The 13,509-nt window shown below is 46.5% G+C and overlaps 1 protein-coding gene across 1 annotated transcript in view; it reads left to right on the top strand.

The window, feature by feature from the left end:
• The first annotated feature begins 280 nt into the window (after window positions 1-280).
• Window positions 281-13,509, top strand: part of adat2 (adenosine deaminase tRNA specific 2) — a 33,940-nt gene continuing 20,711 nt past the window's right edge. The window contains exons 1-2 of the mRNA XM_043695318.2: window positions 281-434; window positions 13,344-13,448. Coding sequence (XP_043551253.2) covers window positions 354-434; window positions 13,344-13,448 — 186 coding nt within the window. The 5' untranslated portion in view covers window positions 281-353. The remainder of the gene's footprint in view (window positions 435-13,343; window positions 13,449-13,509) is intronic.

The raw sequence follows: 13,509 nt of genomic DNA on the forward strand, positions 1-13,509 counted from the left end.
CTCCAGGCTCCGGGCTTTACCGCCTCCCGGGGCTCCCAGCGATTCCCTTCCCCCGGCCCCTAGCAACAACATCCCGCGCCTTCCGTTCCGGTCTCAGTTTCCCCCCTTCACGGAAACCCACACAAATAAAATAAACACACACCAGTTTTTTTTTATTATCCCACCTTCGTCGGAGAGTGTCGAGCCGCCTCGGGTTTTATAACATTTTAATTAGGGGTGGGTTTTGTTTTTGTGAACGGGTTCGGCTGTCGGCCGGAAGGTCCGTCCCGGAAAGGGCTCCGGGTGGTTCACCGCCGTGAGGAGGAGGCGGCACGGTTTGAGGTTCCCGCCCCGACCCCCGGGAGGAGCCCGCCATGGGGGAAGGGGACGGAGCAGGATTCCAGCCGCCACAGAAGCAGGAGCAAGAGCAGTGGATGGAGAGGGCGCTCACCATGGTGAGGGGGACTGATGATTGGGGTTAGGAGTGGTTGGGGTGGGGGGTGGTGATTGGGGTTGGGGGCCCAACGCCCAACCCCCAACCCACCCCGCTGCCAACCCCCATCACCCCGCCATCCGCCCCACCCAACCCCCCAACAGCGGGTGTTTGGGGGTGGGCGGGGCTGACGGGGATTGGGGTAGACGGCGAGGTGTTGGGGGTTGGGCGGGGTGGATGGTGGGGTGTTTGGGGGTGGACGGTGGGGTGTTGGGAGTTGAGGCAGGCGGTGAGGTGTTGGGGGTTGGGTGAGGTGTTGGGGTGGGCGGGGTATTGGGGGTTGGGCGAGGCGGACGGCTGGGTGTTGGGGGTTGGCGGGGCGGACGGAGGGGTGAGCGGGGCGGACGGCTGGGGGTTGGGGCAGACGGCGGGGTGTTAGGGGTTGGGGCAGGCGTTGAGGTGTTGGGGATTGGGCGGGGCGGATGGCAGGGTGTTGGGGGTTGCAGGGGCGGACGGCGGGGTGAGCGGGGCGGACGGTTGGGGGTTGGGGCAGGCGGTGAGGTGTTGGGGGTTGGGCGGGATGGACGACGGAGTGTTGGGGGTTGGGCGGGGCGGACGGTAGGGTGTTGGGCGGGGCGGACGGCAGGGTGTTGGGAGTTGGGCGGAACGGACGGTAGGGTGTTGGGGGTGGGCGGGGCTGACGGGGGGTGTTGGGGATTGGGGTAGACGGCGAGGTGTTGGGGGTTGGGTGGGGCGGACAGTGGGGTGTTGGGGGTTGAGGCAGGCGGTGAGGTGTTGGGGGTTGGGCGGGGTGTTGGGGGTACGGCGGGGTGTTGGGGGTTGGGCGAGGCAGACGCTCGGTGTTGGGGATTGGGCGGGGCGGACGGCGGGGTGTTGGGGGTTGGGCAGGGTGGACGGTGGGGTGTTGGGCGGGGCGGACGGCGGGGTGTTGGGGGTTGGGCGAGGCGGACGGCTGGGGGTTGGGCGGGGCGGACGGCGGGGTGTTTGGGGTTGGGCGGGGCGGATGGTGGGGTGTTGGGGGTTGTGCGGTGGGGACGGTGTGGTGTTGGGGGTTGGGCGGGGCGGACGGTGGGGTGTTGGGGGTTGGGCATGGCGGACGGCGGGGTGTTGGGGGTTTGGCGAGGCGGACGGCGGGTTGTTGGGGGTTGGGCAGGGTGGACAGTCGGGTGTTTGGGGGTGGGCGGGGCGGACAGCGGCGGGTTGGTGGGGCGGACGGCGGGGTGAGTGGGGCGGACGGCTGGGTGTTGGGGGTTGGGGCAGACGACGGGGTGTTTGGGGGTTTGGGCGGACGGTGGGGTGTTTGGGGGTGGGCGGGGCGGACAGCGGGGTGTTGCGGGTGGGCAGGGCGGACAGTGGGGTGTTGGAGGTGTGCGGGGCGGACGGCAGGGTGTTGGAGGTGGGCGGAGTGGATGGGTTTGGGCATGGGGGATGTTGAGAGTAGAGTTGCGAAATAGATTTGAGGGAGGATTTTGCAAGTTGGCAGGGTGTTAGGGAGGTGTTAATAAGGGGTGGGGGTGTATTGAAAGTTGGGTGGGAGAATGGTGTTGTTGAGAGGGGCATTAGCATTCATTTTGACAGGGCTAAAGAGCAGTGATGTACTGCTGAGGCTGTATTAGGCTCTGGTCAGACTGCATTTGGAATACTGTGAGCAGTTCCAGGCCCCATATCGAAGTAAGGATATACTGGCCTTGGAGGGGGTCGAGAGGAGGTTTGCAGAAATGATCCCGGGAATAAACTGGCTTATCATGAGGAGTGGTTGAGGACTCTGGGTCTATGCTCGATGGAGTTTATGAAGATGAAAGGGTGATCTCATTGAATCTTACAGAATACTGAGAGGCCTGGATAGAGTGTACATGGAGAAGATGTTTCCACTAATAGGAGAGACTAGGATGTGAGAGCTCAACTGCAGAGTGAGGGGATGATTCTTTCCAACTGAGATGAGGAGTTTCTTCTCCCAGAGGGTGGTTAATCTGTCAAATTCATTGCTGCAGAAGGCTGTGGATCCAAGTCTCAGAATATATTTAAGACAGGGGATCAAGGGTTAAGGGGAAAAGGTGATAGAATGGAGTTGAGAAACGTATCAGGCATAATCAATGGAGGAGCAGACTCGATGGGCCGAATGGCCTAATTCTATTCTTGTATGTTAGAGTGTTCTGGATTAGAGGGTGGTGGGGATGTTGAGAGTCAAGAGAATGGTGGACAAGTGTGTTGAGAGTTGTGATTGGAGGGAGGAGTGGAAAATTTGCTCTCTCAATTTCTTTTCTAATTAAACCCTGCACTTTCTGTATTTCTCCAGGGGTTTGGTTTTCTGAGCCCTAGGTATGTGCCACAAGCTTAATTTTTGTTTGCTGTCCAGTTTTGTACATTCGTTGACATTCCGGGTTTTCTGGATTTTTGGTTGAACCCTTCACCTTTAGAGGAACATTTTGACCGTGCACACTCACTATTAGCCTTTCTGAATGACTCCCACTCCTGTGATGTCGATATTCCTGCAAGTAGTAGCTTCCAGATCCTGTCTTATATTTTAAAAACCCTCCACTCTCCAAATTCTGAATCTTTACTTCCTGTCCATCTTTATTCTTTTTCATAATTACCTGAAGCCTTACTGAGTTATGGTCACCGTCACTGGAATGCTGTCCCACTGAGAGTTTTTTCTACTTGCCTGAATTTATTCCCTAAAATTAGATCCAACACTGCCGTTCTCTTGTTGGATTATGAGTCCTAGCGTAAAAGCTCTTTTGGATACATTTTAAGAATTCGGATCCCTTCAACTCTTCCACTCTTTGTCTATCCCAGTTATGACAATAGACAATAGACAATAGGTGCAGGAGTAGGCCATTCTGCCCTTCGAGCCTGCACCACCATTCAATATGATCATGGCTGATCATCCTTAATCAGTATCCTGTTCCTGCCTTATCTCCATAACCCTTGATTCCACAATCCTTGAGAGATCTATCCAACTCTTTCTTAAATGAATCCAGAGATTGGGCCTCCACTGCCCTCTGGGGCAGAGCATTGCACACAGCCACCACTCTCTGGATGAAGAAGTTTCTCCTCATCTCTGTCCTAAATGGTCTACCCTGTATTTTTAAGCTGTGTCCTCTGGTTCGGCACTCACCCATCAGCGGAAACATGTTTCCTGCTGCCAGAGTGTCCAATCCTTTCATAATCTTAAAGTTAGTGTTGAGGTATTTGTAATCCCCTAGTATTATTACCCTATTATTTTTATACTTCTGATATTTATGTATATATAGAACAATACAGCACAGAACAGGCCCTTCGGCCCACGATGTTGTGCCAAACATTTGTCCTAGCTTAAGCACCTATCCATGTACCTATCCAATTGCCGCTTAAAGGTCACCAATGATTCTGACTCTGCCACTCCCACAGGCAGCGCATTCCATGCCCCCACCACTCTTTGGGTAAAGAACCTACCCCTGACATCACCCCATACCTTCCACCCTTCACCTTAAATTTATGTCCCCTTGTAACACTCTGTTGTACCCGGGGAAAAAGTCTCTGACTGTCTACTCTATCTGTCCATCTGTCTCTTTCTGACTGTTAGGAGGTCCAAAATACCCTTTCAGCAACATGACCTCAGTTGAAGAACTTTATGAAATATCATTCCTCCTTATTGCAGTAATTAACACCCCCTGTTTTCTTTTATGCTTGTCTGTGCAACAATGCTATTCTACTGCCACTCCGTCCCATCTCCTGCAAAATTACTCTAAATACCAACAGCACTAGGGCTGGAGAAAAACAGTGTGCTCCTCCATCTCAGCCATAACACGGCCAAATATAAACTTAGTCACCATCTGTCTACTGATCTGCATCTACGTGTTCCTTATGTTTTAAAGAAGCCAACGTAAAACAACTGTATATTCAAATCCCTCTCTATATGAACAGCTTGTTCTTCAGTAGAAGATTAGTGCATGGTTTCTCTGGCTACTGAGCACAGCATGCTCTGCTTAACCCCTTAATCATCAAAGGAAAGAAATAACAGGCTTTTTCATTACTTATATCCAACCACAAGTTTATATAAGTTGTTTGACCTGAAAAGTAGCAATCCATTATTTTCACTGAAATGTTTATGCTTGAATCATGAACGTCTTAAGTTTGACTACACAGCTAAGTGTATGTAAAGCATTAACCCTCACTTTGGGTAGAATGTTAAAAATCAAGCCCTGCTTTTCTGCAGTCATCACAAAAGTTGAAGGTTTTCTAAAAGTACACCAAATTCCCCAATTTACCTGTCTTTTGGACCCAGGTTTCTGTACTTATTAAGAATGACTATTTATAATGTATGCTACATTACAAATAGTTTCTAACTACAGATAAACAATTGTGAACTGTTAACAAATAAATTTACTAGGTTAAAAACTGTAACCTCTTTATATGTCCTACCAATACCCACATACAGACACAGATAAATGAAACATTGATGACATGGGTGAAGGAAAAGACTGGGAAAATAGATCAACCGTCCTTGTTCACAGGGTTTGCTGAGATGATCCTTTTGACTTGTCAGGACATACTGCTTCTCGATCTTCTTTCTCCATGTACTTTCACTTGCAGGAGGCAAAGGGCAGTTGGTTAAGACTAGATTAGATTAGCTTCCCTACATTGTGGAAATAGGCCCTTCGGCCCAACTAGTCCAAACCGACCCTCCGAAGAGTAACCCACCCAGACCCATTTCCCTCTGACTAATGCACCTAACACTGTGGCCAATTTAGCATGGCCAATTCACCTGACCTGTACATCTTTGGATTGTGGGGGGAAACCGGAGCACCCGGAGGAAACCCATGCAGACACGGGGAGAACGTGCAAACTCCACACACAGTCGCCCGAATCGAACCTGGGACTCTGGTACTGTGAGGCAGCAGTACTAACCACTGAGCCACCGTGCCTCCCCTGGATCCTGATGAAGGGCTTATGCCCGAAACGTCGATTCTCCTGCTCCTGGGATGCTGCCTGACCTGCTGTGCTTTTCCAGCACCACACTCTCGACTCTGATCTCCAGCATCTGCAGTCCTCGCTTTCTCCAAAAGGGATAGATCTGTCCTTTTCAGAGAACCAATGGCATCTTCTTCATTTGTATCCGCAAACTGTTTAGCTAACAAGGAGCCAATCACATTGTTGTTGACAGACAGCAGGCATGTGCAACTGATAATCGGTGACCATTTCATAGACAAATCAGCTACTTGTGGCCAGCAGAAGTCCACTGGTGCACATTTCTTGACTCCAGCTTATCTGTAACTAGGCTTCACCCATTGTTTGAACAAGCAGTTGTGTAAAAAGCACTTCCAAAGAGTGTCCAATAACTTGCTTTTAAAATGTGCAACAACTCCACAACAATCCCTCAATTGTTAGATCAGCCCTTTTCTCATTCAGCAATCAATAAAATAGAAAGATGTGGTCTTAACAAAAATTTTCAGCTTCGAGATACATTGTCTGTTATTTATCTATATTATGGTATTCTTATATTACTATGACAGCATGTTGATCAGGAGAAATCTATTCCACAGCAATGCAATCCTGTTTTTAGAACTTGCAAGAATTTGCTAAACTTGTATTCACTAGTGATATTTACCTGAAGGAGCACAGGTTGAGAGAGTATTCTCCTTGATGGGAAAAAGCTGGGATGGTTATAGGGATACCTGTAGTCTTGATTTTTCAAAGGCTGAATTCCAGGTAAAATACAACTACCAAATGTCATGTAGTGAATTTGTAGTTTTTGCATTATCTAATAATAGTCTGCTGAAAGGTGCAACATTAAACGAAAATTATCATGTAATTTCTCTGAACTATTGCAGTCAAATGTATAATTTTCACCGAGTCCAAAAGATTACAATAAAGATATATTTATTGCAAGATTTCACATTGACATCATGCTTTTATGAAGATCAGCTATGGCATGATGAGATGTCAACATAATCTTTGTACTTATGAGTGAGTAACCAAGTTTGGTTTATGCTGATGTTTAGCTGCTGATTCACAGGTGAAATTACAGCATTAAGTTGAGTGTATGAATCAAAGCCTCAAACACACCCTGGGAGTCCTGGGCTTATGATTGACTCAAAATAGAGAAGGTTAATTTTTGAAGGAACTGAACAAGTCATAAGGCTTCATCAAGAACACAGAGGCAAATTGAAGCCTGGCAGGATGTGTTGTAAACTTCAGCTGAGCCATCTGACCCCATACGTGGCAGATTGTCGTAAAGAAGGGCTGTGATCATATTCTGTAGTATCCGGGACAGTATTTAATCCTAAAGATTATATATGGTCATTTATCACCTTTGTTTTAGTGAAAACTTGCTGTGTTTCCTATATCACCATCTGAATGATATTTATTGTAACATACTCTGGAGTATATTGTGTGAACTTCTTTTAGGTCTTTTCTTTGTGTTTGGGGGACCGGCACCGCGGCTATGATGAGCTGGAATTTAGTGTTGCCATTTTGGGTTTGGTTTGGAATGTCAAGAACCATCAGTGGCAGGAGTAGGTTCAACTTGGAAAAGACTAAATCCTTCCTCTCCATTCTGCAAAATGTGAGCGCGAGGAAAGAAATCTAAAGGAAGCTTCAATGAAAATGTGTCTCCGCATCAGGGTTGGCAGCCCAGAGTTTACTGCAATAATTCAAACAACATTCACTGGAATAGAATTGCAGTGCACCATGGGAGAGATGAAAGGCACACAACAGATTAGATTAGATTACTTACAGTGTGGAAACAGGCCCTTCGGCCCAACAAGTCCACACCGACCCGCCGAAGCGCAACCCACCCAGACCCATTCTCCTACATTTACCCCTTCACCTAACACTACGGGCAATTTAGCATGGCCAATTCACCTAACCCCTGCACATTTTTTTTTGGATTGTGGGAGGAAACCGGAGCACCCGGAGGAAACCCACGCAGACACGGGGAGAATGTGATTCTTAGAAACAAAAACTGAAATTGCTGGGGAAAGAAAATCAAATCTGGCAGCATTGTGGAGAGAAACCAGAGTTAACATTTTAGGTCAAATGACCCTTTCTCGGAACAGGATATTGGATCTATCCCATAGATCCACCCTTTAGGCTTGTGTTGGAATCAATGGCATGGCTCATGGGTGCTCTGTTGGAGTGGCCTACAGTCAAGGCTGGTCAATATTTACTGCTTCAGTTTCTGCATGTTTGTATATTCTGTGTCACTGCCCCAGAGGTAATTACCCTGATGCTTGTACTGCAGATTAATCTGATTCAGTGGGACAGGAGCCTGTTGGGGGACTGAGGCAGGCCCTCAGGCACCTGCATCGCTAGCACATAGTGCTGAAGGAAGGCCCACCAAATACAACCATAGCACTGCGCTCCCTCTAGTGTTCACAATCCCTCTTTCCTGTTCGCTGCTTACGAAGGTGAATTGTTAAGCTTTGCTGAATAGTGGATACATATCGCACAAATTTAACTCCATCTCACGTTTCTTTCCTTCCTTCAAAATCGGGAGCTTGTACTTGGCGTAAAAGCTGAAAATCTGATTTTATGACGGAACACTGGATTTTGCAGCCATTCTACACCGTTCCAGGAGCTATTGAATCTGCCTGCCTGTGATTCCAGGAAACCATTTGTCCTGTAATTCTATGGGCAGCCAACTGGTCGATCGCGGAGTCTCCTCCTGCCGCTCGTGGGTCTTCCTCATTTTCATTGTATTCCTACCATCAGCCATTAAATGAAAGAGGAGCCCCAGGAGATCAGAATTGGAAGTTTCTGAGTGAGTTCTTTCAGAGCATTATTGAGGGTACATGCCTGTGAAGTAGCCCTTTACATCCCCAGGATTGGTTGCCCTGACCAAAGCCAGGGCAAGAATATGCCTGTCGCCCACCCATGTGTTTCTGTTCATTTCTCAAAGACAGCGGCTAGGGAGACAGCAACTTTCCTGTCCACAGCTTTACCAGCCACACTGCCTACCAAGCTGACTAACCCCTCTCCAGAGATCCATTTTTTGTGGATATGCCTTGCTGTATCTCTGTGAATAGAATTGACTTCCCACACCACACCAGGCATGGTGAAGTGTTCACCACCCCGGTTGGAACTGCTTAGCATCCTTGGTCATCAACGCCTGAGGTTTATCTTTCTGAACCCAGGAAGACCCATTTTAATATTGTAGGCATTAACCCCAAATATTTTCTTTAAAGGTTTAAAACAAAACATATTATATATAGGGGCACAGTCTCTTAAGTTTATCTCCTTCTGATGAAACAGCAAATACCAGGTTATCACCAGTCACTGCATTAAAATGTTCTTGCAATTCCCACCTGTATCTCATGCCTTTGCATATGTTGAATTTTTGACAAAATGTAAGGGACTAACTATCAAGGTCACACAATATTTCATATAATTTTAGTTTGGAGCAGACAGTCTGGCTGTAATAACTCCCTGTTGTGGTTCTGTTCGCCGAGCTGGGAATTTGTGTTGCAAACGTTTCATCCCCTGTCTAGGTGACATCCTCAGTGCTTGGGAACCTCCTGTGAAGCGCTTCTGTGATGTTTGCTCCGGCATTTATAGTGATTTGTATCTGCCGCTTCCGGTTGTAAGTTCCAGCTGTCCACTGCAGTGGCCGGTATATTGGGTCCAGGTCGATGTGCTTATTGATTGAATCTGTGGATGAGTGCCATGCCTCTAGGAATTCCCTGGCTGTTCTCTGTTTGGCTTTTCCTATAATAGTAGTGTTGTCCCAGTCGAACTCATGTTGCTTGTCATCTGAGTGTGTGGCTACTAAGGATAGCTGGTCATGTCGTTTCATGGCTAGTTGGTGTTCATGGATGCGGACCATTAGCTGTCTTCCTGTTTGTCCTATGTAGTGTTTTGTGCACTACATTGGTCCCCTAGACAGGGGATGAAACGTCTGCAACTCAAATTCCCAGCTTGGCGAACAGAACCACAACAACGAGCACCCGAGCTACAAATCTTCTCCCAAACTTTGTAATAACTCCCTGTTGTGGGAGTTTGTAAGCCATGAGCCATAAATGTTGAGAACCAAGACACTTGATTGTAGGCATTCTGGCCATTGTTGAATACTGACTGGTCTTAAATACCAGTAGCTGATTATAGTAGGCAGAACTACTCTCACTCATCATTACTTGAACTCCACAAATATTTACTTTTAAAATTCTTCAGTTGCACATTGTGAAAGCTTTAAGTGATTGTTTTACTTAAGAACTAGGAGCAGGAGTAGGCAATTCAGCCCCTCAAGCCTCAACTGTACTTTCCTGCCCACTCACCATAATCCTTCAACACATTACTAATTCAAAATCTGTCTATCTCCTTCAATGGAGTTGTCAATGATCTGGCATCCACCACACCCAGGTAATAGATTCCACAGATTCATGACCCTTTGAAAGAAATAATTTGACTACATCTATGTTTTAAATCTGCTACCCCATTACTTAAAATTATTACCTCTGTTCCAGATTGCCCCACATGAGCAACAATACTTTCTCCACCACAATTTGCTAATTTCCTTTAGCAGTTTAAATGCCTCAGTTGGCTCTCATGTCATTCTTCCAAACTGCTCAATCTCTCTTCATTAGACAGATCCCTCATCTCTGGAACCAATCTGGTGAATCTTGTTGACTTATTTGAAAACCTTGTCTCTTTGCATTTCTAAATAAAGAAATTAACTCATCATTGGCGGTCCCTTACAGATGAGGATGATTCTCTTCTGTTCTCAGGGTGAGTCTAGGTGACTGTACAGACTGATGGGGCTATCGCAGGCTCTGTTACACTTGGGGCAGAAGGTGTTATGGGAAGGGGTGGATGGGGCATTGGTGAGGTAACGCGCTCCTTACGCTGTGTTCCCCCGGCTTCCATTTTTTCCCAATGGCTAGTCTCTAGGTGGTCGACGTCTTCCCGGATGCCCCTCCTCCACTTTGGACAGTCTTGGGCCAGTGATTCCCAGATGTCAGTGGGAATGCTGCACTTCACCTGTGAGGCCTTGAGGATATCCCTGAAGTGCTTCCTCTGTCCATCTGGAGCTACCCTGCTTTTTGGAGCTGGGAATAGAACACCTGCTTGGGGAGTCTCGTGTCAGTCATGGGGACGACATGCCCAGTCCTTTGGAGCCAATCAGGGTTGTCAGTGCCTCGATGCTGGGGATGTTGGCCTGGTCAAGGACACTGGTGTTCATGCTTCTTTCTTCCCTGAGGATTCGCTGGATCTTCAACAATGTACTATCAGACTGTTGGTAGTACAAAAAAATTGACCAACAGGAGTTGTGTCTGCTGGAGTTTAGAAGACTAAGAGATGATGACTAAAACCTGTCAGATCCTTGGTAGGGTTGATGTGGAGAACATATTTGCTGTTGTGGGAGAATCTAGAGCCGGTGGGTCAGTCATTGTTTAAAAATAAGGGATGATCTGCTTTAAGACAGGCGACGACAAATCCTTTGCTCACAGGGGATTGAGAGTCTTTGGAGCTGTCTTTCTCAAGAGGCAATGAATGCTTTTAAGGCTGAGGCAGATAGATTCTGGGTAAGTGAGCAGGTGAATGGTGATCAGAAGTATGTGGAAATGTGAAGTAATCAGAACAAGTTAGAGTGCCCAATTCCAAATTTGAATTTTTACATGTGAAAGCATTTGATTTTACCTGTACAATATTTTGCATAAATTTCATGGATTTATTGCTTTAAAGAAAGACTTATGGGTGTCACTTTTGAAAAGAAGAAATGGATGGTTACAGTGTGGTAGGATGTGCAATGTATAACATACTTCATAACACTTCTGGTGAAGAATACTACAATGGATACAATAGACAGCTAATATCCCAGTCTGAGTTAGCAAAGGTTGCTTTGGACCTGCTGCCTCTTGGTCCTCCCCACTTAGGGAAATGTATTGCCTTGAGACATACTGAGATCAGTCCTCATTTTCTCTGAGATACTGAGACCCACAGGGTAGTATGCTCACCAGATTACTAGCTAACAGCTGACCTCCATCCTTGGGAGGAAAACTCTGTTGGGGTTCTCTGGAAGGGCAGCCATCTGACTGGATGTTGAACAGGGACCAGTTTGGGTCCTGCAGCAGTCAGCTAGTGTGTCAGTTCACATCTGGATGCTGACTTGAGTAAGGTGCCCAAAGGCTGTTGGCATCCGTAAAAATACTCCCAGAGTATTCACCTCTTTAGAAACAAGTGTATTAAGCACAAACCTATGGGTGGAGAGGGAGATATCTGTACATTTTTAAAATATATTGAGTGATCATCAGTACCATTGGTTATCACCAGGGGGTGGTGTTGCTGTTTGAAATTAAAATGTTGAAAATGCACCGCAGGTATTATCAATGTAGGTTAATGTTTTGGGTTTTTAGGTATGAGCTTTGTCAGTAGATTATGTTGAGATCTCTGGATTAAATGTTTATTTTCTAAGACACTGTTGAGAACACATACTACAAGACGGATATTTTGTAAAAGGCCTGTTCAGTAATGTTAAAACGCACCTGTGGAGCAGGTGGGATTTGAATCAGAGTCTCCTGACTCCGAGATAGGGACACTATCAATGTACCACAGGAACCTCTAAGTAACTAATTTCACTCACTTTCACGAACAGCAGCAGCAATATACCTTGTCCTCATATGAGGATAATAAGGCAGAGTAGATGTTTCTCCCCAGTATATGAGAAGTTATACTATGTTTGATTTTATTTCTTGTCCAACTAGATTTTTGGCTTTTTTGTTCCAAAGTTTGAATGCGTTTAGACCTCTCTAGGTCCATTGGAGTTCAGCAGGAGTCAGTGATGGGACACAACTATTCACATTGTACATTAACGATCTGGACAAAGCGATTGAGGATTTTGTTGCTATGTTTGTAGGTGACACAAAGCTAGTTGGGTGGGTCAGGTAGTATTGATGAAGTGAGGAGGCTGTAGAAGGACTAAGACAGGCCAGGAGAGTGGGCAAAGAAGTGGCAGATGGAATACAATATGGAAAAGTGAGGTTATGCACTTTGGGAGGAAGAGTAGAGGTGCAGACTATTTTCTAAATGGGCAAAGGCTTCAGAAATCTGAAACTCAAAGGATATTAAAAGTCATAGTTCAGGATTCTCATACTGTTAACATGCAGGTTCAGTTGGCAGTTAGCAAGGCAAATCAATGTTCATATTCATTTCAAGAGGGCTAGAAAACAAGAGCTGAGATGTACTGCTGAGGCTGTAGAAGGCTCTGTACAGATCACATTTGGAATATTGTGAACAGTTTGAGCTCCACATCTAAAGAAATATGTGCTGGCGTTGGAGAAGATCCAGAGGAGGTTTAAAAGAATGACCCCGGGGATGAAGGGCTTATATGAGGAATGATTGAAGACTCTGCGTGTATACTCAATGGAGTTTAGAAGGATGATGGGTATTTCATTGAAACTTATAGAATACTCAGAGGCAGGGATAGAATGGACGTGGGGAAGATGTTTCCACTAGTAGGGGAGATGAGGCACAATGTCACAGTGAAGAGACAACCCTTTAGAACTGAAATGAGGAGGAATCTGTTTAGCCAGAGGGTGGTGAATCTGTGGAACTCATTGCTGGAGAAGGCGGGTGAGGCCAAGCCATTGAGTATATTTAAGACAGATAGGTTCTTAATTAATAAGAGGATCAAGGGTTCCAGGGAAAAGGCAGTAGAATGGGGTTGAGATACATATCAGCCATGATCATGGTGCAGCAGACTCGATGGGTTGGAACCTAATTATGCTCCTATATCTAATGGTTTGCAGTTAGAACAGTCTACTCTGTTTTGATCTCTGCTTGTTTAATCCTTTACAGTGACTCAATTCCAGCTTTTGTCAGGTTATGGAACGCAAATTTGGTTTGTTACTCTTTGCCATTGTGGCTGCAGCAGGAGTATTAAACAAGGGAGTGTTCCTGAGGCGAGTTAATGTTCTGTCTGTTTTATTTGCAGGCAAAAGAAGCTTTAGAGAATGGCGAGGTGCCTGTCGGGTGTCTGATGGTTTATCGGAACGAGATTTTGGGGCAGGGAAGGAACAAAGTGAATGAAACCAAGAACGTAAGTTAATGTCTGAAGCCTAATTTGTCAGAACAGACTATGAGGTATAATGACATTGAGG

Source organism: Chiloscyllium plagiosum, unplaced genomic scaffold (assembly GCF_037043375.1).
Source record: "Chiloscyllium plagiosum isolate Xiang-an unplaced genomic scaffold, Cpla_swu_hap1 HiC_scaffold_10, whole genome shotgun sequence".
Lineage (NCBI taxonomy): Eukaryota > Metazoa > Chordata > Chondrichthyes > Orectolobiformes > Hemiscylliidae > Chiloscyllium > Chiloscyllium plagiosum.